Below are 26,855 nucleotides of genomic sequence, written 5' to 3' on the forward strand. Positions count from 1 at the left end.
ATAAATACATACTGAGGCAGATAGCGGTTTGTACATTTTTTTTAAAGTACTAATTGATCATCTTCACTGTTTTCAGTAAGAAAAACAAATAAAAAAAACAAAACAAATAAAAATGTCACTATTCATTCAATAGTTCGACGAGACATTCAATTATAAATAGATACAGTCCAAATGCACAGCATTTGTGGAAACAATTAAACTTTCATTTTAGGATGTATGTTAGGCTCTAGGGTTGCGGGGCATAGTGTTGCTGTTTAGATTATAGTTGTGGTCTTAATTAATTAAGATGTGTGTTGAAGTTATTGAAACAGAAGTGACTTTGATCGGGTCTTGTAAAGGAAAAAATGAAAGTGTAAGAACACTCAGGCGTGAGCACATTTCGTTAAAAATGTTAAATATAGAAAGGAGGAGTGGCCGTCTGCTTTCAAGCCCGTCACATTATTCCTTTTTGCATGTAATTTGACACCACATCTCTGCGGAGAAAGAGCGCTGAGACAAAAGATATTGCCCTGGGGTCTTTCTGTGTATGAATAAACTTTTACAATCCATCAACTTGAAACAATATTAATAAATAATACATTCTTGTTGATTATTATAACTTTCACAGTATTCATTCTTCATATTTAAGTGAAAAAACCAAACGCAAAGTGAAGGGCAGTGGGGGGGGGGGGGGGGGGGGGGGAATTATGGTGTAGTGCAGCGCTTTAAAAAAAATTGACCAATCAACGGTGAGATAGACCAGAGGTGGGATTCGTTTTCAAGATTGAAAAGATACTCATCCAATCAAACATCCCGGTGGTCGACATTGTCCAATCAGGTGTAGGATGGAGCCGCTGTATCCAACGAGAGTGGATTTTCAACGAGCTCGAGAGAAAAGCGGAGACAGGCAGACATCGTTTCTCTCTCAGCGTCTTTGGACTGTTCACACAGAGGCGAAGAGACGAGAAATAATTATTCTTTAGATCGGGAATATAATTAGCTAAATTAATACACAAAATTAACCATGGCCGACACAGCTGTTGACACAACCGCCACTGCAGAGGTTACAGCCAAGGTGCGTTTCATTCACCTTTTTCTCCCCCTTTCTTTTTTTTTCTCGGCTGAACCGTCGTGTTGAAAGATTTAGAAAACTTGTACAAGTTGTTACAGTGTTTATGTTTCTTTAGCTAACTACGGCTGAACAAGTGAGTTATTTGACGGCAGCAGCAAAGCTTGTAATTAACGTTAGTTCATGTAAGTTAAACCAGCAACTTGTCTTAAATATCACATGGCGAAAGCCATACTTCGTGGAGGCGAGTCATTTAGCAGTTTTCAGCATCGACGACTAATTGCTGTGACTGGAAACTGAAATGTGTGTGATGTGGTTTGACTTAAAAATGTCTTGTTAAGCAGACAAAGCGGCACAAACGGTACAGCTGGTGGAGCGGAGCTGCCGCTGTGGGCGGGAAGCCACAGCACGGTTTACACTGCTGTGTAACTGCGCGGCATGGGGGTGAAAAAGACCAGCATTCCCGCTTAGTTTTAATAAAAGAACACAACATTAATACCGTTTTCATCGTGTTTTTTTTTTCTCAATCCCAGCTCGTAATCAAACTCGGACGTGGGAGTAACATTTGGCACTTAACTCTTTTTCTTAACTGAACATTGATCAAAGGGGCTTTTATTTTGTAGGAGCTGAAAGAGAAGAAAGAGGCAGAAGTGGAAGAAAAGACCGATAACGGGGACGCACCTGCCAATGGCACAGTAAGTTGGAGCCGAGAGAGGCAGCCTCATGGCCTTTTGTCTTAGCGCCCCTCATCATGCAGGTGTCGCTGCACCCGCCTCCCCCCTCCTGTTCAGCTGCTCTCCACACTGTGCTTTGTTTGGGTTGTGAAATGGCAGATGTTCGCTAGCAACCCTCTGGACGTCTCCATTGGTTTTTCTCTACTCTGAGGTTTCCCAGAGCTTGGTAGCTAATCCTCTGGGAGTGTAATAACAGCTCACTACACATTGCCTTTTAAAGAATCCCCAAAGGAGCCTGTACATGCAAGTCTGTGGGAGCATTATCTAAAATATGCTCGGGATGCCTTGTTATTCTGCAAATAATTTGTTTACATAATTGAAGGCCAGTCATTGCATACCTTTACCAGACTGATGTTTCCTCTGCTTCATCCAGAATGGTGCTGAACACAGTGACAAAGTGGAAGAAACCACAGAGGAGGAGCACAAGAATGGGGAAGGTAAGTTAATTTTAAGTGCTACTAGTGTTTTCTGAAAGATTGGAATTGCAACTATATGTGTACTGTATTCAGATTTTACTGATTTGCCCTATAATTGTTTCTCTTGTGTGGTACTGACCTCAAAATCTTCCCTTTTTAATACAAGTGAATCTTGATATGTTTAAAAATGAAAATGCGCTGGAAGTGAGGGCTGTAATTTCTGAAGTGACAAACTGTCCTTATAGGGGATGCAGAGGAGGCGCCCCCTGCTGAGGAGACTGATGCACAGCCTGTGAAGCGTGCAGCTGAAGAGGAGGAGGTGGGTTGTCTTTGGGCCTTAAGTATGCAAGTTTTAGTCTTGGTTTTGGCCTTTGCTAATGTGACTCTTCTTCTTTTTTCCATTAGGAAAAGGTGGAGACAAAAAAGCAGAAGACAGAGGAAAATGGGGATTCGAAAGAGGCAGAAGTGGAGGCTTAGGTCTCTGTCCTGCTACTTGTTTGCAGCACTGTCTTACCAGCCTGGTCAACATCGTGTTGTAGAGCTTGTGCTTTTTTGTATCTTTGGAGAGAAATTTCTTTTTGTTTGCTCCCATGTTATCACATTGCACTGGAGTCTTGAAACATAGTGGCCCTGCATCCTTTTTTTTTAATTTTTTTTTTTTTTTTTAAATGAAATGTTATTTATTGGTCTTTAAAATGAGCTCTTTTTTTTCCCTACTTGTACAAATCGGGCCATGCCACGAGATCAGTTTTGTTTTTTTGTTTTTTTAAATTTCCTGAGGTTTGATATCAGTATGTTAGAAGCACAATCTCTATTATGTCAGTGCTGACCAGATGATTCATACATACAGGCAGCTGCTCACCTCCAAGGCTCATGTTGACCTCTCAGATACACTTAAAGGACCAAAGATAAGTTTTAAGCAGGGGATAATGGACAGTTGTTAGCATTATTAGTTAAAAGGCATAATATTTTGTGTTTGAGCTGCTACTTAATCTTTGGCTGCCCTGTTAACATAGCAGATGGTGCAAATGAATTAGAGGGGCTCTGTCTTGCACCTCCATGATTAGATAGTTTGAACCCCCTGATTCCCCCCAAACTTCCCAGTTCAGTGGAGGCAGGATTTTGCAATGTTAATTAACCCCTCTTAAATCTTAAAGCTTTGGTCATTTGTTCTGTATGCATTCCACGCAAGTTTGTACCATTTATACTTTGTTTCTCTTACATTTTCAATGAGTGTTATGTTATGGTTGGGTAGCTCAGTTTTGTGTACAAGACTGCCTTTTTCAGAACCAGAATGACATTCGGTTACTTCAGCCACTGCTTTGTATATTCTGATTAACAAATAAATTGTCTTTTTACTTAAGAATGTCTTTCGTGTGTGTTTATTATCTGTTAATAGCTCATCATCAGTGCTTTCTTTAAAAAACAAAACATGGTTTTATAAGTGGATGATGTCACTTGACCTATTTTTTTCTTAACATGGAAAATGGCTGGCTTAGATGCAGGAAAGAGGAATAATTTCACTTGGTAATGGAAAAGGGTGAACAGAATCAATGGATTACTTTCTTGTATACACTTGCTCCCCCATGTGGTGTAGTTGAGAAGTTCACCCCATCATTAAGGGAAGCTACAACTGACATGGCATGCAACAAAATAATTGACACAGGAGTCAAGCGTGGCAAAAAATGATCATTTTAGTTTTAACTTAACCCTGAATAAAAGTAGCTTTTACAGTAGCACTGCTAATACTGAGCAATAGGTGGTACCATGTAACACAAAAACTGTGTTTTATTTCTTTCCCAAGCAAGCTGCAACAGCATGATCCGCACATTTACTGTTTCCTCAGAAACGTTAGCGTGGCGTGCATCTGGTCAGTCCAGCAGGCTTTGATAGTAGGCAATTACAGACATTCTTCTGGGGCACCTGCATGTTGAGGTGCTCAGTCAGTGGAACCAACACAACGAAAAGCTTGTTTGAAGCCCTGAAATCAGGCTTGGTGCCTGTGTTTGGCTGAACAGACAAAGCGTACCGTTTTGCCATGAAAAAATAAACTGCATGTACCAGTTTAGTGATGTAGATGGCTTCTCGATGATGGAAAAAGGAATGAGGTTTAAAACGTCCAGCTAACAAACGAAAAGTCATCACTATACGTCACTGATGGACTGAGCATAGTGGAGCGGAAGCCTACTACCTTAAGCATGCGCCCTAATGATGACGATAAGCATTCGCCGCCGCTGGCTGTGAACCCCCAGTCTTTTTTTTTTGCTTTTTTAAAATGCTGTCCACCTTCAGGGTTACCCATCATTCACATGAGTCTTCTCTCTGTTTTCTCTTCTTCTGTTTTGTTCGGTTTCCGACTGATTGCTGATTCAGACCCCAGTTTCAACTTCTCCTCTTCCTGATAATGACAAGAATCACTGTCATTATTACAATGGTATGGCCAGGAGTAGGGTAACAGCTCACAGGGCTGTCCATGGCTTAGTGAGGGCCCAGACAAGAATTAGCCACCAGTACACATTTCTCTGTGTTTTTTGTACGAGTACGCGTGTCATCCTATTAGACACTGCTCTATAATGATTAAGTAGTTGACATTGTACTCCTATTTGGACTCTTGATTAAGAGTCACCCAGCACCAAACTGTGAAATTTTGGGGATAGCACACTGGTTAAGTCTCATAATGACTGGATAGTGTGGAAAGTGTTGTTTGTATTTGCTGTTAAAATGTGGAGAATGTGAAAGCCTTCCAGACTGTGATTAGGCATAGTTCGCCTTCACGTGAATATTAAGTATGTGTTTGCTAAATTATGCAATGAGAGCTCTTGAATTAATAAAGAGGAATGAACGGTGAGCCTGAATGGCTACTGGCAGCACATTCAATTAGTCAGAAAATCCTGCCTAAGGTGTAGTATGCTAACTCAGAGAAACAGGCAGGTAGACATTCCCTTGGCCATATGACCAAAACAAAACGTTAACACAGGGCTTTAAGAGATTACACTGCAGCTCATGCAGACGTTAGGCAACTGATAAAAGGAAGAAAAAGAGAGGGAAAGCAGTGGTTAGCTTGCGCATACTGGTAAACACTTCTATCCTAAAAACACCAACAAATGAGCAAGAAAAATGATGCAAGAGTTTGACAGCAAAGAATCAGACACAAGAACGGCTTATCTATACTCACAGGAGTCACTCAGAGTCACACACACATTCAGAGAGGTCACACATTCGTTTGCAAAAGTTAGGAAAAAATGCATGGGCACACACACTGTATGAACACGCTGGTCATGTATAAACAAAGACTGGAGAGGTGGCCAATGTCTGTCTGTCTGTCTGTCTAGCTCTGAGAGGAGCAGTGCTAAATTGGTGTAAAACAATATATGAATCTGTGCTGTACAGTGTGCGGCAGGATTTACAAGTGCGTCTGTCGCACTGTGAAGGTCAACACAGCAGACACTAAAGCAACAGTGCTGTGGAGTGAGTATGTGTGTGCGTGCGGTTGTGTGTGAGGTAAAAATAAATTTGTAAGAGGCTTTTCTAAATGTGCACCAATAGTGGCTGGGTCTCGCTTTCGGGGGGCTCACCCTCAGGGGGGGGCAGCTGGTACACCACGCAGAGAGAGGAGTACAGGCAGCCCACGAATGACATCAGGCTTGCAAAGTACATCACTCCCTGGGCCCCACCCACCAGGGAGGTCAGAGGTCCCATCGCCACAGAGACCAGGATTTGAGCCAGGAAGTACTGGCAGCTGAGCAGAGAGATGTCCACCCCCATCCCTCGTCTGGTCCCTTCCTCCGATGAGCCGCAAAACTGAAAGACACAATTGGTTTAATTACAGTGTGGGAACAGTCTAAGCACTGCAAGCAAGTACTCAGCAAACATGCTAGCTGGAAGGTGATGTTCTAACAGTGGACAAAGCAAGAATGCAAGTCATTTTACAGGAGTGGAGAAATCAAACACTCTTGTCTTTTTTTTTTTTGTAATGAGACTACGTAACTATGAAGACAGCTGCATGATGTCAACTCCATGTAAATCAAGTAGAAAAAAGTTTGTTTGTTTGTTTGTTTATTTTTTAAATATGAACCTTTTTAAGTCATTTATGGTTATCTACATGTAAATTCTGCCTCATTTGTGCCATGATGAACTTGGACTGTCACAACCACTGCCTCTTTGCTCCCTGAAGAAAAGCATCCAGAGTAAGAGTTAGGAAATCAACTTATTCTTGTGTTGTATGTATTTTTTTTTAACTCTTAATAAATAAAGATTTCTTTGTTTTGATTTTTGATCTAATTAGTAAACAGATAATACAAAACAATCACTGAAAACAAAATTTCTCTCCAACAATGATATTCAAGGCGCATCTAGGAAGGAAAGTGAGAGTGATTACTATTTTTCAAGTCTTCTTCCCATTGAAACATTTGCTGGGTAAAGCTGTGAAAGACTTTGACAGTATGCTCATTTGTTTTCTTCTGACATCACTAAACTAAATATGAAGCTACAGTCAATGCAAATTATACAAAGCTTTGCTTTAGATAGTGCTGTGGGAAAAAGTCCTAAAATCTGAAAATGGACCTTGAGCACTTTTGGGTCCCTTAACTGGAAGTTAGATTCTAGATGCTTACGCAGGCTTTTATTCTACAACATAAAATACATACCTAAATACTCAACTTCTTCTTCTTTTATCTGTCTCAGAGAAGGCGTTTCCCCAAAAAAATAGCGAAATGAAACTCCAGAACTTAACTTGATCACAGCAAAATATGAGAGCTTTGTGGCATAACAAGTTTATAGTAAAATCTACGCATTTTACAGCTTTTAAAAAATCCTAAACTTTGAGTTAATTGGGAAAAATGATCTCGCTGAACAAAACTCATGTTCATTTCCCAGAAAGGTCGTTTTCTGCAGTAATTCAAAAGGCCTAAAAATTAAATTGGCTCTTTGATGAATGAACCAGGGTGATGCTAATGTCTGGCAAAAAGCACCCAGAAAAGCATTCTACTGTAGAACGTCCAAGAAACAGTGAGACAGCAAATCTGGCGCTATTACTTCCTGCAACTCTAAAGCTTAAAAAAAGCTGCTTCACAACAATAAAGTTTTATTTTTATATTTCAATTTTGTATGATTTGGAATAAAACCTCTAGTTATTCAGCTCAGAGGCAGATTTTATTACCCCCATTATTTAACATTAAGCTAAATTAACTGGCTGATGGCTGTGGCTTCATAGCCATCAAACAAACACGATAATGGTAAGGTGATCATATACATTTTGATCTATTCTTTTACGTTCACACAGGAAAAATATCATCCAGCAACTATAATTAGGTAATTGCTGCACTTATATCGATACTGACCTGAGGGCTCTGGTAGTATTCACACAGCAGAGAGTAAGGCAGCGTACATAAAGAGGAGAAGAGCACCCCGTAGGTGACACAGAGAGAAAGTACCACGTAGAGGTTGGTGGATAGTGTGGCAAGGCCGGTGCCCAAACCAAATGCCAAGTAGGCGAAAAAATATAGCGTGCGAAGAGAGAAACGCTCCTCTAGTTTCTCCAATATGGCTGAAAGTTGAAGAAGGGAAAGCAGAGAGAGGTTCAGCGAATGACGAAGCAGTGCACAAATCCAACCAGGGTAAGGAATCACACCTGCCAGATGTGATGTGATGTGTGAGTACTTACCTGAGTAGAAAGCAGCACTGAATGCATAGATGCACATGCCCCAGCAGCCCATGCTGACACCAGCATTGTAGCGTTGGTAAGCCTCGGAGTCGTGGGGTGCTTTGGGATCTCCTTCAAACACAACCTCCCCCATGAAGTCAGTGTAGAAGAGCAGCATCCCTTCAAAGGACAGCCAGCCTAAAGCACAGATTGAAAAAAAAAATCACGCTTTTATGAAATTAAATGCAAAACAGGTTGATTTTAAGGTTCAGCAGTGTAGAAAAAGAGATACATTTCAATTAAGTTTTTTTTTTACTCACCTAAAAAATGATTAGTGCATAAACTCCGCAAAGAGGGAGGCATCCTGTAGATGGCTATACACAGCAGCTTCATTGACATTTGGGATTCTCCACTCTCCACATTCTCACTTAGATCACTCTCATAGCGCACTCCATTGAGCAAAATGTTTGCAACCTTCATTGGAGGAGAAAAAAAACCCACATGACATCATGTTTAAAAAGCTCTGTTCTGGCTTCTCACAAAACACCTTATGTCAGATTCAAAACATGCGTCTGACCTGCTGGCTGAAAGTCACTGTCCTCCTACGTCCATTCTCCAGCCCAACAATCTGTGTTGCCATGGGCTCTTCCATCAGCGCGAGACTCTGAGGTCGCTTCAGGATGCCAGCCGTGGAGCCCCGGTGTGACCCCGCAGCAGTCTGAGCCCCAGCTGTGACCTGAGATGCTCCGTGAGATTGTGCATCTCCAGCAGGCTGAGGCCCTTCTGCATCTTGTGCGTCCCCAACTGGATGAGACACCACATTGGCCTGGGTCTGTCCTGCACCTGCAGGGTGGTTCCCTGGCCCCTGCATGAGCCCGTCTGGGGGAGGGGAGTCCCCTGGAGGCAGTGGCACAGTGGTGGAGCTGGGGGGCAGAGCTTGTGGTGTCTGCTGGCCTGTGTAGCAGTCTATGAGCACACTGTCGATATATGAGGTTCCTAATGAAGAGGCAAACTCATTAATGCCAGTGAGAGAGCTGTCCCTACTAATAAAGCTGCCATACTTTGGAGTGAGGGGGCTTAGGGGCGATATGGGGCTATTGAGGCCCGCACAAAGACGCGCACTTGCACTGCAAGAATGGGCCAAGGGGTCAGGATTACATGGGTGAGACTTTGAGAAATTGTAGCTGTAGAGACCGTCCTCGTCTTCCTCATCTAGTCCCAAATCTGGTCCAGGGTGGACGGGTGGGGAGGGGGGAAGAGGGAGGCTAGGGCTTTTCAGGCTGTTTTTGCTTGAGTTCTTGTTCGGCTGGCTCTTCGGTAAGGGCCGTTCAGGGATGCTCATTAGAGTCATGGTTGTGGCGATCACCAAAGTGATGCTCGTAAACAGGTATATGACCCGGAGTTGACCTCCCATTGACCTTCCAAACTGTGTCTGGTCCCAGTTGATGCCACCTACAATGTAGCCAAATCCACCTCCTAGACCTGAGTAGAGAAATGAAACCACAAAATACTTGTAAAGCTAAATTTCTACTGTTTTCTGCTAAATTATCTCAAAAGGACATATGTTACAGCTTCAGCTTTCCCTGCTACAGAACTATTTTCCTACCTGCCAGTAACGCATGGATGTTCAGTCCCCGATCTTGGTCCTCTGGGCTGCACACATCCATCATATAAGCATGGCTTGGGTTGTCAGCTGAATCAGCACTGAAGTCCATTAGAACCACACCACACACTGTCAGGACTATTCCCCACTTGTGATTTGATGCTGTGTCAGCCAGGACACTCCCAATATCCCGTCCATTGAGAACCAGAGTAAGACCAATCAGTGCTCCTACAATGCAGAGCAGAGGAAGTGACAAAAAATTAACATGAGCACCAAAGCTAGATGAACTAGATGAGAGCTAGATGAAGGCGGAAGACCTGAATGTCTCCTGAACTCTGGGTTTTCCAATTTTTTGATGTAGAGCATAACAAATGGTTACATGTTTTTACTGGCTGTGTATAATCTTTGGCCATCAAAATGATGTGGCTATAAATTTAAAATAAAATTGTGATCTTGCAGTCAATATGGAGAAACAGTACAAGTTCCCAGGTGGATTGATTCTGAATTACATTCGACACAGAGACACAGCCAGTTATAACCACTGAATCTGAACTGTCTGGGAGTTTACTTGAGCTCTTTACTGAAAACCAGATGAAGAGTTGTGCCTTATGGTGGGATGTTTTTCACAGTGGTTTTATTTAAAATGTATCTGAGATGTTGTATGTCACACTGTACTAGCATGGCATGTATACAGTGTAACAGAAAAGCAGTAGACTGAGTAGGTATGTGTATAAGTTCCCCTGTGTTATGCAACCACACTTAGGTGCTTAGGTGGAGCACATGCATTTTGGTGAACCTGTGGCCAAGTTCCTATCTATGGTCTTTAGTTATGATTATCCAACCATGGTTTTATTTGAGCATTTTACAGGAATGAACTGCTTATTGATTGAGCTGCATCAGAGGAAATGCAGGATTTGCTTTGAGGCCACAACTGCTATGATTTTGACCATTCTTCTAAATAACAGCAATAAGAAACATGTTGTAATGCACTTCACAAAAGTGCTAACATTTGAGGTAACTATACCATATAATTGCAGATTATTTACCATTTGATCAACACTGTCACTTGCAAGCTACGCAGCTTCACATAATTGCATTTCAAAAACACTATGGTACTGCTTTAATTCGTCTTACCTATTGCCAAGGCGAAAATAAAAGGTCGTCTTCGCCCAAACCGGGATGTGCAACGATCACTCCATGCTCCTATGAGAGGCTGAACGAGGAATCCTTCAAGTCAAAACGAAATACAAAGTTAGAATCCATGCAACTAGGATTCTTATTATACATTACATATGCCTGTACAGCAGCTAGTCGTCTACCTCTGCTGCTTACTTACCGAGAATGGGGCTAATAAACCACACCAAGCTGTAGAATTGATCAGGCAGGCCCATCTGTAAAAGCACTGGAGTCACATAAGCTGTTTCCATGGCGTAGCTGAATTCAATCCCGAACAAGATGCAGCCATTGAAGAGCAGCTCCTGGAAGGTACGTCTCGGGGGAAGCTCACTGAGGTCCAACTGGTCCAGGGGACAAGGTGTGTTGGGTGGCGGAGGAGGCGAAGGTCTTATCAGCTTCCTCCGCTTTGGCTGTCTTTGGAAGTTGTTGGCTCTGTGACTGAGGTGCCGAGTGGTGGAAGTTGGAAAGCTGGCAGTTTTGGGAAGTGAGCTCCTCCAGATACCTTCCTGAGCTGTGGAAAACCTCCCTCCTGGACTGGCCAAGAGGGGGTCACTGGGGGTGCCCATTCCTGGAGATGACATCTCTCTCAAGCCAGCAGCAACTGGAACATATTAAAGGGTGATACCAATGATGAATTACAAGTCAGACATGCGCAAAAGTTTGTTTGGACTTGATTCAAGATCAGCACGGTCTAGCACAGCATTAACTTGGTGCTGCTAATGGTTATGTAGTGCAACCAAAAGGACACTGCAGTCATGTGCAGACACCGTCGGTGGGCACGACGCACTGCAACCAGTGCGCATGCTGTGCGCAAAGCCCATGTGCTCTGCGTGGCTGACTACAGCAGTGTACTATGCGGCAGCGCTCATGACGCCTGTTTCCATTTTAATTTTTCATGTAGGAAGCTCAAACAGGACACAATGTAAGCGGTGTGGATGTCAATGACGGCTTTCAGGACATTCACAAGGATAACGCATCATTGTCGCTCACATTTAATAGAAATACTTGACTGATAGCCTGCCGACCCAGAGCCTTTTTTGCTTTTTTTTTTTAAGAGACATGATCCTCGATTTTTTCTTCTGTTTGCAATAGACTCTTAAGGTGACGATTAGGCGATCTACTGTGTAAGAGGATGCACAGAAATATAAATAAATAAATAAAAAGCGTGCACATTACGACGTGAAAGAGGATAATTACCTTTTCGGGGCGGCTCGTCATTTATTGCGGCATACTGTGTAGATAACCACAGCAACCTTTGTGATGTATAGAAACCGTAGTATGAATTACAGGAGTCATGATTGTTTTGTTTTCCTTTGATGCAGTCATCCCCCCGCTCTCTCCTTCGTCCCTTCTCCTTTCCCCTCTCCTCATCCCCCCCTCCCTATCTGTCCCCCTCCCTTCGCGTCTTCCTCCCGGTCTCTCCCGTGACGTCACGCCCCTCCCTGCAACATCAGCACAGAGGATCCATCTATCTGCATACAGCACTACTCCAATATGAGCCTAGTACTTAGCAGCAATATTAATGTAATAATTATATTCCAAATTCAGGTAAACGGGTTTAATAAATTGCACTCCTTTTTCTTTTATAGGAAAAGAAATTCACACCTTTATTTTATCATATTGGTTAATCTTTGTTTAATTATGCATTCTTGAACTACTTTTTTATGTCTTTCCTGCTTTTTAACTGAAACTTTGACTTGCTAGATAGTTTTTATTTTATTCAACTGTGACTTTTCCGATAAGAAAGCAGCAGGAAATTCGAAATAACCCACACATATAAATGCAGACAGCTCGGCTTTTTTCAGTTTTCTGTGTGCATCGTGAATGTGGTTGTATACTATTTTCCTGTCCACGATGTTTGTGCAGATATTTCGCTTTTTTTTTTTCAGTCAGATAGTCAAATGGTGTTGCACTGCTTCCTGTCCCTATAGCATGTATCCACAGCACATCAGGGTGTGGCCCATTGTGTGCACTGCCTTTTTAGTATGACATGTTTATGAAGGCTTCACATTGCCGCCGGTTGGGTAATACATGTGACACACCCACCAGAGCTAGAGTGAAATCCTAGGCTACATCAAAGAGTGTTGCATGCCCTTTCACACTGTGTCTATAAAACATGTCTTTCAGTCTAGAAAATGTGCAACCCCCCCCCCCCCCCCCCCCCCCCCCCCCCCCAAGGTGCTGCTGGCACAGTTAGACCCCTCATTAGCAGTGAGTGAGAGGACTGTGTTAAAGGAAAGGTCAAATGGCTACAGAACCTTTTGCTAGGATACACGTAGAGCTGTCATATCAAGAATACTCAGGTAAACTGTAGCTGGCCTAAAGTCTTGTGCAAATTCACACTTTTTTGCATTATGACATTTGAAAATGCATGTTTTGTAAAACAGTACTTGTTCTGCATGAGCAGTCCCACCTGGATTAGATGTTTGGCACTGACAGAGGGAAATAACAGCAGATGGGGGTTTCAGTTTGGTGTGTCGTTGAGGCCGCTCCCAGATCAGCAGGTGGATGTAAGGCTGCTTTCTTTAACAGCTCCTTCAAGATTTAAGGAGTCGACCGCCCTTTATTTAAAATGGCAGCACGAAAGATAGCTCTGGTCCCTGCAGAAATACTAAAGTGGTTTTAGGGCCACCTCTGATAACAGGCTCATTATGTCTAATTGACTTGTAGCAGGTTAATCTGGCCTGCAGGATGTTCACCTTGGTACATGAGAGATGGAAACACCCCCGTAGGTATAGTGTATTAAATTTATTGTTACTGAGGTTGATATCTTTTTAATGAAATGGTTTCTATTTGGAGAACTGGTTAGATTGAATGCTGATTTATTTATATAATCATTTCCCAGCAACAGTTGTTTGAAGTTGGTTTATATTGTAAGCTAAAGATCTTAAAAGAGAGAAAGAACCCCCAATGACCCAATGAGCAAATAATTGGCAACAGCAGGAAGGAAGAACTTTTTTTTAACAGGAAGACCTTCAGCAGAACAGACTTAGGCAGGGGCAGCCATCTGCCTTGACCAGCCTGAGCAGTGAGCAGAACGAGACCGCAAATATTATACATCTTACACACATCCCATTGATATAGAAACAGATTTTTTTTGTTTAAGGTAGCAAGTAACATAGTCAGTGATGTCTCATAACACAATGAAGTAGAAAGAATAGAAAATGTTACTGTCCTGGTCACAAGAGAGAACATTCTGAAAAGAATAATATTTTTTCTCTACATTTAAGACATGAGCAACCGAGAAATATACAGAGGAAAAAGGTTTTGTTACATTGTGTAACTGGGCTGATCTACAGTAAGTAGAGAAACAATTTTCTTCTAAAAATCAGTAAAATAAGCAGCAGAAAGTGAAGACAACAGTATCTTAAATGTGTACATAGGAATTTAATCATTTCAGATTTTTTTTCCCACCTTTGTCAAAAGTATCTCTGCAGTGGGGTCGACCACATCAGCCAAGACCCCAGGTGCAGGCTCTGCAAAGATGTCCTTTGGACAATCTAGCACATAACAGTAGGGCGCAAGATGCCAGCAAGCAGGGGATACATGGAACACCATAAGCAAGTGTCTGGCATAGTATACAAAAACATCTGTGCCGAATATGGTCTCGAAGTCTGGAGGTCAAAATAGCACATCCCCCTAGGGTGGTTGAGAATGACCGAGTTAAGATCCTGTGTGACTTCCAGATACAAAGGGACAAACTGGTGATGAGTATCTAATCACACGTGGCAGAGGAAGAGGGCTATAGTGCTAGATGTAGCTATACCAAGTGATAGCAACATCAGGAAGAAGAAACATGAGAAGCTCGAGAAATACCAGAGATGAGAGAAGAGCTCGAAAAGATGTGGAGGGTGAAGGCAACAGTGGTCCCGGTGGTAATCTGAGCACTCAGACAGGAAGCCCCAAACTGGGCGGGTGGCTCCAGCAGATCCCAGGAACGACATCGGAGATCTCTGTTCACAAGGGTAGAGGACAGATAAAGACTACCCACGGGGCCTGAGGTGATTTCAGATGGAGTGGCACAACTTGCTATGGAGTTAATAGAAAACAGAAGGCTGGGACATGGGATGAACTTAAAGAGCTATAAAATGGATATATAATCGAGCGAAGAGAGTAAACAGAGACCATGCAATAAAATCCCACCTTTGAGCTCACCTGTGCTGAACCTTACACAACATATAGATATTACCACGACTGTAAGCACAGAGCATGGGGTCAGCTTAAAATTGTTCCGCACATGCTTCACATGTGCATCAACAGATATCTTAAAACAACAACTACTACACCGTGTTACAAAAAAACAGAAAGAAAGAAAAAAAGCTGCTTGTAGTACTCTCTGCACGTGCTGAAAGCGACTCGTAGCACGCCCCTTGATTGGTTGTGTTTTCAGTTCCAGTTGAATATGATTGGAGGTTCGTGTTGAGTGGGCGTATACGGATGTAGATGTTTTGCAACAGTTTATGCGGGTGTAACAGACGTCTTTACTGTACAGTCACTCACTCCCGAAGCTTGTCACCTTGATCTGTGAACTTAATTCGTGGTGTTTTGGAGTCTTTTACCCGGCTCGGAGAAAATGGCGTCAGTCGACCTTGCTAAAGTTGGAAAAAACTTACTGAAGAGCGATGAAAGCGAGGAGGTGAGTTACGTAGATGGGCGGCTGCTGAGGGTTACAGCTGTGGACTTTATTTATCGTTTCGGATAGTTGCTTCGCTTTTTTGTGCCCCCCACCCCCTTTTTATTTTTTCAAATTAAGCTGTGATATGAAGTAGTAGACTTGTTACCCCGCCGAGGCAGCTAAATTAAACCTGTTTCCCCACCCCCCTCCCCAGCACTGAAACAACTGCTGAGTAACGAGGCCTTTAAAGTGACATAATGATGATGTTCACTTGTGACATAACGTTTCATTTGCACATATAACACACAGGGCCAGCTCCTCATATATTTACTGTGTGTGTGTGTGTGTGTGTGTGTGTGTGTGTGTGTGTGTGTGTGTGTGTGTGTGTGTGTGTGTGTTTGCTGTTTCTTTCGGCTTGTCTTTCAGAAAGTAGAGCTCCAGTCTCTGTGGCAGGACCAGCCCGTGGTCCTCTTCTTCCTGCGCAGGTTTGGCTGTCAGGTATGTCGGTGGACGGCATCAGAGATCAGCAAACTGGAGCCAGACCTGAGGGCCAACGGGGTAGCGCTAGTGGGAGTCGGACCAGAAGAATTTGGGCTCCAGGAGTTCAAGCAAGGAGGCTTTTTAAAAGGACGTAAGCATCCTTAATCATTCAGTGCAGTGCATATTAATTTATCTTTTGGTAAGTTCTTATAAAAGCTGTCGAAAAATTAGGTTACACCAGACTAGAGTATCTTAAAAAAAAAGGCCTTCTGTAACTGACTAGAACTTCCCTGCTGAGAGCATTCAAAATTGTCAGCAGCCACTCCTGCTGTGTGATTGTGAATAATCATTAATCAGCTTCCTTTTTTTTAGCCCTTTATGTGGATGAACAAAAGAAATGCTACAAGGATCTGGGCTTCAAACGGTGAGTGCAATAAATGTAGAGCGCTAATGTCAGTACACCAAGAAGGTTCTGGGTCAAGGATGTCAAACACAAGGCACAAAGACTCCAATCTGGCCCACTGAACATCTTTGGAAAAATTGAGGACATAAATTTTTGAATTGTAACTGATAAAGGACCCCCCCAAGAGACAACACCAAAGTAAATATGTAATACTTAAACGAATAAATAATTAATAGAAACTTGTGATTTTTATAGTGGGTTCACAGTAAAAAAAGAAAAGCAAAATGAATCAACTAAATGTTTCCATTTTATAACTAAAGGGCAGTCTGTGCAATGAGCTAACAAAATTTTCTTCTGCAATATTACAAATTTCTGTCTTTCATTTCAAGCCCAAAGAAGCATTTTTTAATCACGTAGAAAAACAGAGATGTAATGTTTAAATTACACTTCTTGCATTAAAAGATCTTGGGAATTAAATGTATAGTTAAATCTCTTTACACTAACAGAAAGAAGAGTTTCACCCATTGTGGCCCACTTAGGATTAAAGTGACAACCCTGTTCTAGGTTTTAACCTGCTGGGGCCTTTATGTGTGGGGTTTACATGCTATTCCTTGTTTTGCATGGGTTTTACTACAATCAGTGTTAAATTAACTAGCTGTTGTTAATTAGCCATGCACCCCGGCAGGCGATTGTCTGCATGAGCTGTTGTCTTCGTATTTGTTACCCAGGGTGAACAGTGCTTCTTGCCCTATGACAGCTGGGGTAGTGTTCAGCACTACCTCTTGCAAACCTAAAACGGATAAGCTCCTAAGACCAGTGCTTTGACCAAGATGTGATTTGCTTTAAATTGTCAAACTTACTAAAAAAAGGAGTAACTTAAACAGTATTGATCTTGACTCAATTAATTCATTATAGTAAACAAATTTCACCAACCCAATCATTTTAAAACATCATCTTGGGATCATAACAGGAATCAAGAAAACATTCATCAAATCAAATCAAATGCACGAATATTTAATGTTCTGTAATGGAAAAACTGTATTCTTTTCCCATTCAGGTACAACGCTTTAAGTGTGGTTCCTGCAGCATTGGGGAAAAAAGTACGAGATGTAGCAGCAAAGGTAGACATATTTGTCACTTTCAAAAACGAATTAAAAACAAAAGAGCAGTGGTACACGGTGGCTTTTTCAAGCTGATAATTTTTGCTTTTTTCAGGCCAGCGCTGAAGGAATCCAGGGAAACTTCTCAGGAGATCTGCTCCAGAGTGGAGGCATGGTCATTGTGGCCAAAGGTAAACTGGGTGGACACCAGTGGGGTGGAGGGGTGCAAGGGTCCATTTTAAGATTATGTAAAAGTAAGTGGAAAGGCACTGATTGTTTAAACCTTTACCAAATAAAGATGACATATGACCACCTCCCCTGTACCCCTAATGACAAGTTTTGTTACCTCAGTCTGTACCAATAAAGATGTGGTTTGACAACTATTAGCACAGGTTTCAGGTTTTTAAGGGCATCCATGGTAAGCTGTATAGGCAGGGATCATCCGTGCTAACTTCTGATGAAAACCCAGGTATTTTGTTCTGGAAGCAGGCCTGAAGTATGACAGAAATGGCTCAGTTCAGTTCAGTTCAGAGGTTACCCCTAGTACCCATTCAGGAGATAAGGAGTTAAAACATATGACAAATTAGAGGATTTTCCTCATAATTCACCTTGTGGTATGGCACTGAGTACAGAAAAGGTGTTCTGTCATTTTAAGTTGCATTTTTGTGGTGTGTCCTCTAGAGGGCAGTGCAGCATCACATTATGGTGACGCAGTCAGGAGCAGCATTTACTTCTAAATCCAGTTTTCCACAGGTCTGCTGACTATTCTTGCTCATTTACATGAAGTATAGGATTATTTTTCAATTGTTCGAATATATTAAGGTTAGATTATTAGCTATATTTAAACATATAAAAGCAAATATGCTCACCAAATAAAAAGGCACAGTCCTAAATACATTACATATATACATTATAGCACAACATTAGGAAAACGAAGACTATATTAAAAGGTTTTTTTGACAGTATTCAATTAATTTTACAATACAAATAAAATGGTTGGTCACTCTAATTCTCCCTCTTTGTGTGCCAAAGTCTTCTTACGGTGCGGTAGAACAGTTTGTCCTTATGGAAAAAGGCATCTGGTAGAGTAGGTAGTGGGTCACTTTGTCTGGTGTGTCTCCCAGTGTTAAAGCCTTGGCTCCACCAAAAGTCCTTCAACACCTACACAGTAAACCCTGTGAAGTTCTATTTCTATAATATTAACATTTTTCTGTGTTTGGAAGTAGTTTATCAAACAGAAGCTTTGCGTTAAACCAAACTGCACTATACATACATGTTTGAAATACTGTTCTGTGTGTGCCGTAGCATTTTTTTTATTTTCATGTATTTTGCTTTTAAAAAAGGATCCCTAGTGAGGCAACCAAAGCAAAGTTACATTATTATATTGTAATAAACAGGGCCAGCAAGTTGTTTATATGATGAAAGTATCTAAGTGATTTATTTTTGCACTGCAAAGGTGGAGAAAAGGTCCTACTGCACTTTATCCAAGATTCACCAGGAGACTACCTGCCTTTGGAGGAGATTACCAAGGCTCTGGGTATCTCAGCCACAGTAAAAGAAGGACAGAGGCCAGTGGTAAGGCATACCATGCATGTCCATGTTATAATTGATGCTATGAACTGAGCTGTAAAGCAAAGGGTTAAATGGGATAGAGCAAACTGGTGTCATTGTGTGTGTGAAAACACTGGAGGGATCTAATCATCAGTTTCTTTCAACAGAGTCTGTTTTACGTCAGTAGAGACAAATGCATCAGAGTATCCTCTTCACAGACAATTTCACACTTATTACAGCATCTTCATGGTCTGTCAGTGTCTGTGTCAAAGGCCCCGAAACCTTTTAAACTTGACTGAAGATGATCTCCGTACTTGAAAACACAGCAGTTATTTTACAGATCCATATAATAGCGGTGCTGTAGTGCAAGCTGAAAAGCACAAATGCTCTGCAGATTGAAATTATCACTATATTATGGAGGAATTCATATTTTTTAGCAAGTCCTTGATCACTACCATCATCATTGTGTATGTGTGGTAGATTATTCGTACAGCACAGCAGAAATGGGACATGTCTAGTAAGAGGACATGGGAATGACTGGTAGTACTGGCTGCGGTGACCATTTCTGTTGAGGTCATTGTTACCTCATGTGGTTTCCACCCTAATCATTTTGCCCTGTTTACATCCTTTTTCTTTTTTTTAAACCCTCTGGTAGAGGCGACTCAGAATTTTCTTACCTAATGTGCACAGTGGGATTTTAAGAAGCTGGAAGGTCAGTGTTGTCATGACAGTGTCATAAATTGGTTACCACTGAGAGACAAATGATAAACAGCCTGTGGCAGGCAAACATGTTGTGAATGAAAAACAGAAACTACAGATATTTAATATTAAAACTACAGCAGATTTAAAGTCTAAAACTGAGAATTATATGTTATTAGAGCATTATTGCCTTTTCAAAAATGGTTATACTGAGGATTTGTTTTCTATAAAATGTCCTGACTCAACCTAATAAGGTAGCGAGCTCATAATCATCGCTTCTCCTCCACCATGCGACTGGCAATAGGCTCACTAGAGGCTCGCTGTAGCATCCATGTGATTCTCCTCATTGATTACGACCACTGTGATGAAGCGCTGCTTAGATTTCAGATACTTCAAATTTGAAGTTGAGCACTTACTTGGGAATTATGCTTCAGCAGTAACTTCAAACCCTTCTGAAACCCTACGTCGTAAATTACAGCGTAACCTGACTTGGATTTTCCTAGAAATGTAACAAGAGGACAGGGCCAATGATTCCAGTCAGCAGTAAATCTACAACAATGACTGTTGCAAAGGGAGAGGATCAAAATTCCTCCGTAATCATGAACCTTTTAAATCATGGGATGTATTTTTTTTGGAGGCTATGTAGTATTAAGTAGTCTGCTTGCATAGGGAATTTTTTAACAATAACATAAGTTCCTGTTTGCTTACTGCACTACCATCATTATGTTTATATGCAAAGTCTCAGCACTTAACACATTTTTAGTGACAGATTGTGCCTGCTTTTTAACTGTTTGCTTACTGCAAACAGGAATTTAGTATCTATTGCAAAACCACTAGTTTATGTTAACGTACAAGACCCAACAACACTATTTACTCTTAAATCTCTTGAGAGATCTGGCTTTCTGGCTGGGGGCATCGCAAGAATATTGAAACAGGACTGTAATATTAAGCTACAGCCAGGCTAAAATTAGCTTAATACAACACAAAGAATGGAAATGGCTTGCTGTATCCAAACTTAAAAAAAAGGTTTTGCACATCTTATTCTGAGGTGGTATTTATTATGTTCCCACAGAGCCAGGCACTTGTTAGATAAGCTAACCAGCTGCTGATTGCGGTCCTGTGTCTATAATAAAAACATCTACAAGAGTAACACTATGGAGTATGTAATATGTTCTGTTTGTCTGTTTGTTAGCAGTCTAGCATTCAGAGGTTTCAAGACATATTCACATTTTGTGTGATGGCAGATAACAATAAGGAGTTGATTTCATTTTGGTGAAAATGGGATCAAGGTCAGGCCAAAATCAGTAAAAACTTTATATTACTCACATGTGTTTTGTTTTTGGATTGTCTTTCAACCTGGGTGACAGGAGTACCTAGGTTGGCTAAGCATTTGACCTTGACTTTCACAGTCAGCACCCAAGGTCAAGGATGACCTCTAAAAAAGTTTCAAGAAGCCATATCGAGTAATATATATGACGCCATAACAGGCTGACATCAGCATGTCGTAATAAAAACATCATAAAACATCAAAGCTTCAGTATTGCTTCACTCTGCAGGGTGAGTTGCGCTGGCTTTGTGTTCTTGATAAGAAAGAATAATCTCAGGATTAAGTGTTCATATTGTTACACTTACAAATTAGTTTTGCAAAATCAGAGCATTTGTTGTGTTTAATGAAAATGGTAACACTTATGCATCCCATTTCACCTATTCAGGCTACAAAAAAACTGTCTTTTTAACATCAGTTAAGCACAGCAGTTTATATGTTATCAGTTTGTAAGTGCAGGCATTGCACAGGTCTCAGACAGACAGTGCAGTGTTTTATTTTTCTTTCCTTCTCTCTTCACAAACTAAAAAAAAAAGAAAAGAAAAGAAGCCCCACACCTGTCAGTTTTTATCAGTCATTGACAACAATAAATCTGAACTTTAATGAAGTAAAGGTCAGATCAGCAAACTGTTGTTTATCTCCTGTACAACCATTTTCATTCAACTTAGATCCCCCCCGCCCCCTCCGGTCATCCACATCCTGATGGCTGTAGCTCTGAGAACCTTTGATATACTTTGAGAAACTCTGCTTCAGAGAATGAGCTGCATTGATTGCTGTGTTGGTATAAGATATAAGAATTCAGTTTGATTTATAAGATTTCAAAAAAATGTGGCCTAGGTTTATGTTAGTGTATTCACAAAACAAACTGCTCACAGATCATGGGCCTAACACTTTAAGTTCTGCAGGGTTTGTCCTGTGATCGTCAGGGCTTTCGACATGCCCGTCACATCCAGCACATTGCCTCTGAGCGCTATTGCTCGCTTCCCACAGAATCCACCGTGTCGAAACTATTGCAACATGTCCCCATGATCTCTGACGACCAGCCGATGTCATCTCTGCAACCCACAACAGAATAGACCTTGTTATCTCTGAGGGGTCAAAATGTGTCAGGAACGAGTAAAAGTCACAAGCTAATGTCTGGTTTGGAAAGGCCCGGGCAATGTTTTGTTAACAGAGAGAGGTCACAGGCTGGTCCAGATAAAACCACTAAGACCACTCATGGGTTTAGAAGTAATGTCTCTCCTCAAACCTTTCTGTTTACTTTGGAGGTTCTTCTATCTGTGCCCAGGTTTGGGAACTCTCAAACTAGATTTCCCACAAGAATGACTCGTGTTCTAACTTGAGCGATCACTCTGAGGGACCGCAAACAAGACGCGGTGTTTAGACAAACAAGGCTTCCTATTGATGGAGCTTTATCCACAAAAGGTGATCGGTGAGCGGCATCTTTATCTATGAGCTGCTGCTTCTCCTAAATACATGGCTGAGGCTCATTATTTATTGTTCTCATTGTTTAATGCATCTTTGTCATCTGTTGCAGTGCAACGATGATGTTTGTACACGATGATGACGGAGCTGCTCTTCGTACCTGAACTGCACGTCTCGCCTCTTTGGAAGATTCATGAAGTGGGATACCGTTTAAAATGATTGACAATGAAGTATTAAATCACTAATAATATTCCAGTGCCACAGTTTTTAATCTATTGTTTGTTTGTTTGTTTTTTAATAAACTGTAATGGTTTATGGTACAAATAGAGTGCTCTAATCTTTGTTTTTACAACAGCTGGTATTTTACATTTAAATTGTGTTTACATCACTGTGATTGTCTTTTTTTTAATATCCAGTTTATAAAGAACAAGCTTTACTTTGTATGTGTCTAACAATATCTGCTCATTAAAAAGCCTTTGACTTCATTTAAAGACTTTCAAAATGGGTCAGGAGGTATTTGACTTCTTGATATGAGAGAAGAATTGTTTTCATTAATAATTCAACACTCTGGAGGCTGTTTTAGCTCACTGGGCACAGCAGGTGACCCATATGTCATAAAGCTAATGCAGAGGTCTGGGTTTGACTGTGCTCTGACAATGTTCACTGCATGTCTGTCTCCTCTCTTCTGTCTTTTCTTCACTGTCGTCTCAGGAGAAAAGATAAAAATCCACAAAAATTTACTTTAAAAACAAAATCTAAACTGACAGGGCTCAAATATTAACACCTACAGCTCTTTTTGTTTATAATTTAAAGCTGAAATTGGCCCATTTTGTAGCTTCACTTTATAGAAAAATGTCACTTCTGATTCATTTTATGCTCATATATTAAATTTACTATATATCATTTTTGGACAAGTTCACAAACCTGTAACATAAACTTAGATTCAGATGATATTTTAGGCCCTCTGTCATGATACCTAACACTGGTCTATTTCCTCATGCATGCACTCCACTGATGTTACTGAGTTACTCTCCTCATATTATGGTTATCTTGCATTTTATGAAAATAATATTTAGTTAAAAGTTCAAGTCTTCCTCTCCTCTGTCAGTTCCTTGAGCCAGCCTGTGACACAAGTAAGAGTAAACAGTAAACAAATATATATTTTTTAAGAGTTTATTTAAAGTTGAAACGTTTAGAGGAACGAGTGGATCACCAGCACTCAGGTGATGGTCTGCAGGCCGAGTCTGTTTATGTGTTTTATTTATGCAGGGTCTTACTGTTCAAGAGTAACTTGGTGGTGAGTGATTGTAATTACTGGCTTTAAAAAATAGTTACAAACTGAACTGTACTTCTTGTCCAGATTGTGTTGTCTTGGTGCCATTTGGAGGATTTTTATTGCGGCTGTCTGACAGAAATTGTGACCTTCCTAACCAAGTCTGCTCACTGATAATTTAGCGCTCTCCCTTCCTGTCAACAAATGGCCTTTCCTGGTTTCAGAAAGAGAGATAGGGACGGCCTTAAGCTAGCCATGAGGTGTATAAAGGTAGTGCACAAACCGATGGGTGATGCAGTTGTGGCTGTGTCCATCTTTTAGTCTTTTGCAGTTTGAGAATGGTTTCTAAAAGATTTAGTCATGTTTTATGTTAAAAAAATAAATTGCACTTTTAAAGGAGAGACTTGAGATTGCGCCAGTTGAGACAGTCACTTTAATGGCAATAATAACATATCTGAGTCACAAAAATAGCAGTCTAGATAATTACATAGCAGCAGGAACATTCATAAAACATCTTAAACATCTGGAATCTTGCAAAGCAATAATATTTCATAAATATTCATTTAGCTAAATAAACTCTAAATGGGTATACAGGTTGAAACATGTTCATATATAGCAAAAAATGCGTTTCTAGTTGGTAACTTCAAAACGACACAATTTCACAATTTAGGTAAATGTGGTGCTAAAACTAAGTGAAGACACACTTTCTTCTGTACCTGATTTTCCTCCGTGGAGAACATCAAGCATCTACAATAACACGTTTTATTTGTTATACCCTTGTTCAGTTAACAACTTGTTGCACAAAACATGAAGTTTAAACTGTTTGTCTTCTAACCATCTCCCAGCATCGCTTTAAAATGTGCGATGTTGTTCAAAGGAAACATCTGACATTTTGAGAAAGTTAGCAGAGGACTGATACCTCACTGGGCTCGGCATAAAAAAAACTTGAAACAGAAGGAAATCGCATATCAGTCCAAAGGGAACTAAAATTGCCTAAAGCTATAGAAAGAAAACGCCCTCTCTAGTAGTTAAAAATGCACCTGTCGGTCACTCAGTAGAGTACTGCTCAGTAGCAGTAGAGGGTCACACGGTTTTGTGACCCTCTACTGCTCTTGGTTTAAATTATGCTTACAGTCTGACATGTTCAAATGCCATCACACAGTATCACTCTGCTTCTCCGTGTTATTGTAGGCTCTTTACCTTTGATGCTAAATAAAACATAATTAAAATTGACCAGAGTCTGTCATGATTCTTTCCTACTTCGCAATTCATGTTGATTCACAGTTTCATTTGTACTCATATTTGTTGGTGACATACAGAAGCTCATCAGCTGGCACTTCCAGGACTTTAACAAACTTTGGGAGTGACCGTTCACTGTATGTCCATCCATATACCTTTGATTTTCTGCTGGAAGCTTTCCGGTAAAGAAAGAACAGAAGATGCTAACAACTGTGAACTGACAGCTGTGGAGCTTGCTCTGGAGGAGCACAGAGATTGGCTGAGAGTAGCCTTTTTTTGACTTTTGACGGGAACCTGGAGTGCATGGTCTTCACCAAATACCTGAACTCCTGCCAGTGTCGTTGACGTTCTCCTCTATCTTTTGTCCAGTCCTGTATGTGTTATTGTCAGTGATGGGAGTAACGGTGTTACTTTTTTCAGTAACGGGTTATCTAACTAATTACTGTCTCTATCGTTACAACGCCGTTACCGTTACTAACAAGAAAATGCGGTCACGTTACTATTTTTCAACAGACGGTTGAAGCTGTGTTCAGCTTACCGCATCTTATATCAGTTGCACGGAAGTAGCTGACTACGTAAGTAATCTGGGCGCTACAGCTTTAAGCAGCTGCGCGCGCTCCCACGGACTGTAATCACGATCACTTTCTAGCACAACACCTGGAGCTAAGGGGGCAAAACGATCGCATGAGTGCTGCTGTTTGACTGAGGAAGAATAAAGTAGTCATGGTAAGCCAATCACATGACCACTTAAAGACATACAAGGTGATATATACCAGTTTTTAAATTGTGTTGATAGGCCACGTAAAACCAGAGTCATGATAAACAATATATACCGGTGTTTTTCCTGAATAGTTTCATCACGTTTACTGTCTAAGGACAGCACTAGTAAGCACTTGCTGCTTATGACCAAAAAAAAAACAAAAAAAACCCAGCCCCTTCGTGTTGGTGGAAAAATGCACCAAGTCGACCAATCAAAAAATGATATGGCAACATGAGATTTGGTTGTTTAGGAAGAGGGGGAAGTTTTAGGAGTCACAGTGAGAGAGAGAGAGAGCAGAAAAAGAGAGAGTCGTTAGCTTCATAGCATAAGTGCCTAAGTCATTTTTTGGTCAAATTGAGATTTTTGCCTAACTTTACTCCCCTACCACTGCTGCATCATCCTGTCCGTCTGCCTATGTCATTGGCCAATCACAACACTCATAAGAGTCAAAAAACATACTTGCCTAAGTCATTCATTTGACTTAGGCAGTTTTACCATTGGACTTAGGCAGTTTTGCTACAATCAATTTGACTTAGGCAGTTTTGATGTATGCAAAATGGCTGATAAGAAGAAGAGGTTGACCGCAAGTGAAGCCCTTGCTCTTCTTTTTGATTCATTTACATCTGGTAAAAGTTCATATTTTTTTAGTTTTTTGGTCACTAAATGTATTTTCATTCAATCAAAGAGGTTATGACCATGTTAAAAGATTACTTTTTTGTTGCAAACAAAGTATGATGGCTAGCTAACATTAGCGTTAGTAGTGTAGCATTAGCATAGTAATGTAGTACAAGCTAGCAGCTAGCTAACAGCAGCATGCTACCAGAGTAAATCTTTGGCAATTTCAAAGGCAATTTGAGCATTTTCAGCAAGTTTGCAAATTATATTATGTTTCAAACATTTGCTTTTTATTAGGAGGAGAGTCTAAGGACGGGGGACGCCCTGGGTTCATTGTTAATTGTTAAATTGGACTTTATATTGACTGTGTTCAAATGACTGATACTGGTTGAACTCTATTGCCAGTAATATTCATGTAGCCCTTTGAGGCGACTGTTGTTGTGATTTTGGGCTATACAAAAATAAATTGATTTGATTTGATATTAATAGTACAAATTGATTTTTTTTTTTTTTTTTTTTTTTACATAGCAGACATTTTGACTACACAAGTAGATTTAGATGTCATCTTGATTTACCATTTTAAGATACTCCAACAGCATTTTATTTTCTGTTGTATCATCAGGAAAGGAAGTTGATGTGAACTTAGAGGAGTTGGTGGATATAGATGAGGGAGAAGGAGGAAATTATGTTGATATGGGGCAACAGACTGATAAGCAGCCAGAGGAAGGAGAGGAAGATGAAGGAGAGGAAAAG

The 26,855-nt window shown here is 40.8% G+C and overlaps 3 protein-coding genes across 6 annotated transcripts; 2 read left to right on the forward strand and 1 right to left on the reverse strand.

The window, feature by feature from the left end:
• The first annotated feature begins 852 nt into the window (after window positions 1-852).
• On the forward strand, window positions 853-3,564 carry LOC308402011 (uncharacterized protein). The gene is made up of 5 exons (XM_080890526.1): window positions 853-1,054; window positions 1,672-1,743; window positions 2,156-2,219; window positions 2,444-2,517; window positions 2,604-3,564. The coding sequence occupies exons 1-5, from the start codon at window positions 1,004-1,006 to the stop codon at window positions 2,673-2,675; spliced, it is 333 nt and encodes a 110-aa protein (XP_080746652.1). The 5' UTR covers window positions 853-1,003; the 3' UTR covers window positions 2,676-3,564.
• Window positions 3,565-3,879: 315 nt separating this feature from the next.
• On the reverse strand, window positions 3,880-11,970 carry slc45a1 (solute carrier family 45 member 1). 4 transcript variants are annotated; one of them, XM_080892114.1, is made up of 10 exons: window positions 11,816-11,970; window positions 10,779-11,219; window positions 10,577-10,669; window positions 9,446-9,670; window positions 8,417-9,321; window positions 8,160-8,313; window positions 7,861-8,037; window positions 7,538-7,743; window positions 5,774-5,999; window positions 3,880-4,596 (listed from the first exon to the last, which is right to left on the reverse strand). In XM_080892114.1, the coding sequence occupies exons 2-10, from the start codon at window positions 11,197-11,199 to the stop codon at window positions 4,568-4,570; spliced, it is 2,436 nt and encodes an 811-aa protein (XP_080748240.1). In that variant the 5' UTR covers window positions 11,200-11,219; window positions 11,816-11,970; the 3' UTR covers window positions 3,880-4,567. The 4 variants fall into 4 exon arrangements, with proteins under 4 accessions (XP_080748240.1, XP_080748242.1, XP_080748239.1 ...); XM_080892116.1 differs by lacking the exon at window positions 7,538-7,743; XM_080892113.1 differs by having other exon boundaries at window positions 3,880-5,999.
• Window positions 11,971-15,056: 3,086 nt separating this feature from the next.
• On the forward strand, window positions 15,057-26,642 carry prxl2b (peroxiredoxin like 2B). The gene is made up of 7 exons (XM_080890416.1): window positions 15,057-15,254; window positions 15,660-15,864; window positions 16,086-16,137; window positions 17,174-17,237; window positions 17,332-17,407; window positions 18,673-18,791; window positions 22,328-26,642. Exons 1-7 carry the CDS (start codon window positions 15,192-15,194, stop codon window positions 22,352-22,354), a joined length of 606 nt encoding a protein of 201 aa, XP_080746542.1. The 5' UTR covers window positions 15,057-15,191; the 3' UTR covers window positions 22,355-26,642.
• Window positions 26,643-26,855: the final 213 nt, after the last annotated feature.

This window comes from Rhamphochromis sp. 'chilingali' (assembly GCF_963969265.1).
Source record: "Rhamphochromis sp. 'chilingali' genome assembly, chromosome: 9".
NCBI lineage: Eukaryota > Metazoa > Chordata > Actinopteri > Cichliformes > Cichlidae > Rhamphochromis > Rhamphochromis sp. 'chilingali'.

Bases quoted from the DNA above. Each gene is read 5' to 3' on its own strand.
- LOC308402011 (XM_080890526.1), top strand. From the start codon at position 1,004: ATGGCCGACACAGCTGTTGACACAACCGCCACTGCAGAGGTTACAGCC. The intron at 1,055-1,671 runs GTGCGTTTCATT...TTTATTTTGTAG, and splicing joins CTGCAGAGGTTACAGCCAAG to GAGCTGAAAGAGAAGAAAGA. The intron at 2,518-2,603 runs GTGGGTTGTCTT...TTTTTCCATTAG, and splicing joins GTGCAGCTGAAGAGGAGGAG to GAAAAGGTGGAGACAAAAAA.
- slc45a1 (XM_080892113.1), bottom strand. From the start codon at position 11,199: ATGTCATCTCCAGGAATGGGCACCCCCAGTGACCCCCTCTTGGCCAGT. The intron at 9,671-10,576 runs GTAAGACGAATT...TCTGCATTGTAG, and splicing joins TATTTTCGCCTTGGCAATAG to GAGCACTGATTGGTCTTACT. The intron at 6,000-7,537 runs GTCAGTATCGAT...TGTGTCTTTCAG, and splicing joins AATACTACCAGAGCCCTCAG to TTTTGCGGCTCATCGGAGGA.
- prxl2b (XM_080890416.1), top strand. From the start codon at position 15,192: ATGGCGTCAGTCGACCTTGCTAAAGTTGGAAAAAACTTACTGAAGAGC. The intron at 17,238-17,331 runs GTAGACATATTT...TGCTTTTTTCAG, and splicing joins TACGAGATGTAGCAGCAAAG to GCCAGCGCTGAAGGAATCCA. The intron at 18,792-22,327 runs GTAAGGCATACC...CATCTGTTGCAG, and splicing joins AAGAAGGACAGAGGCCAGTG to TGCAACGATGATGTTTGTAC.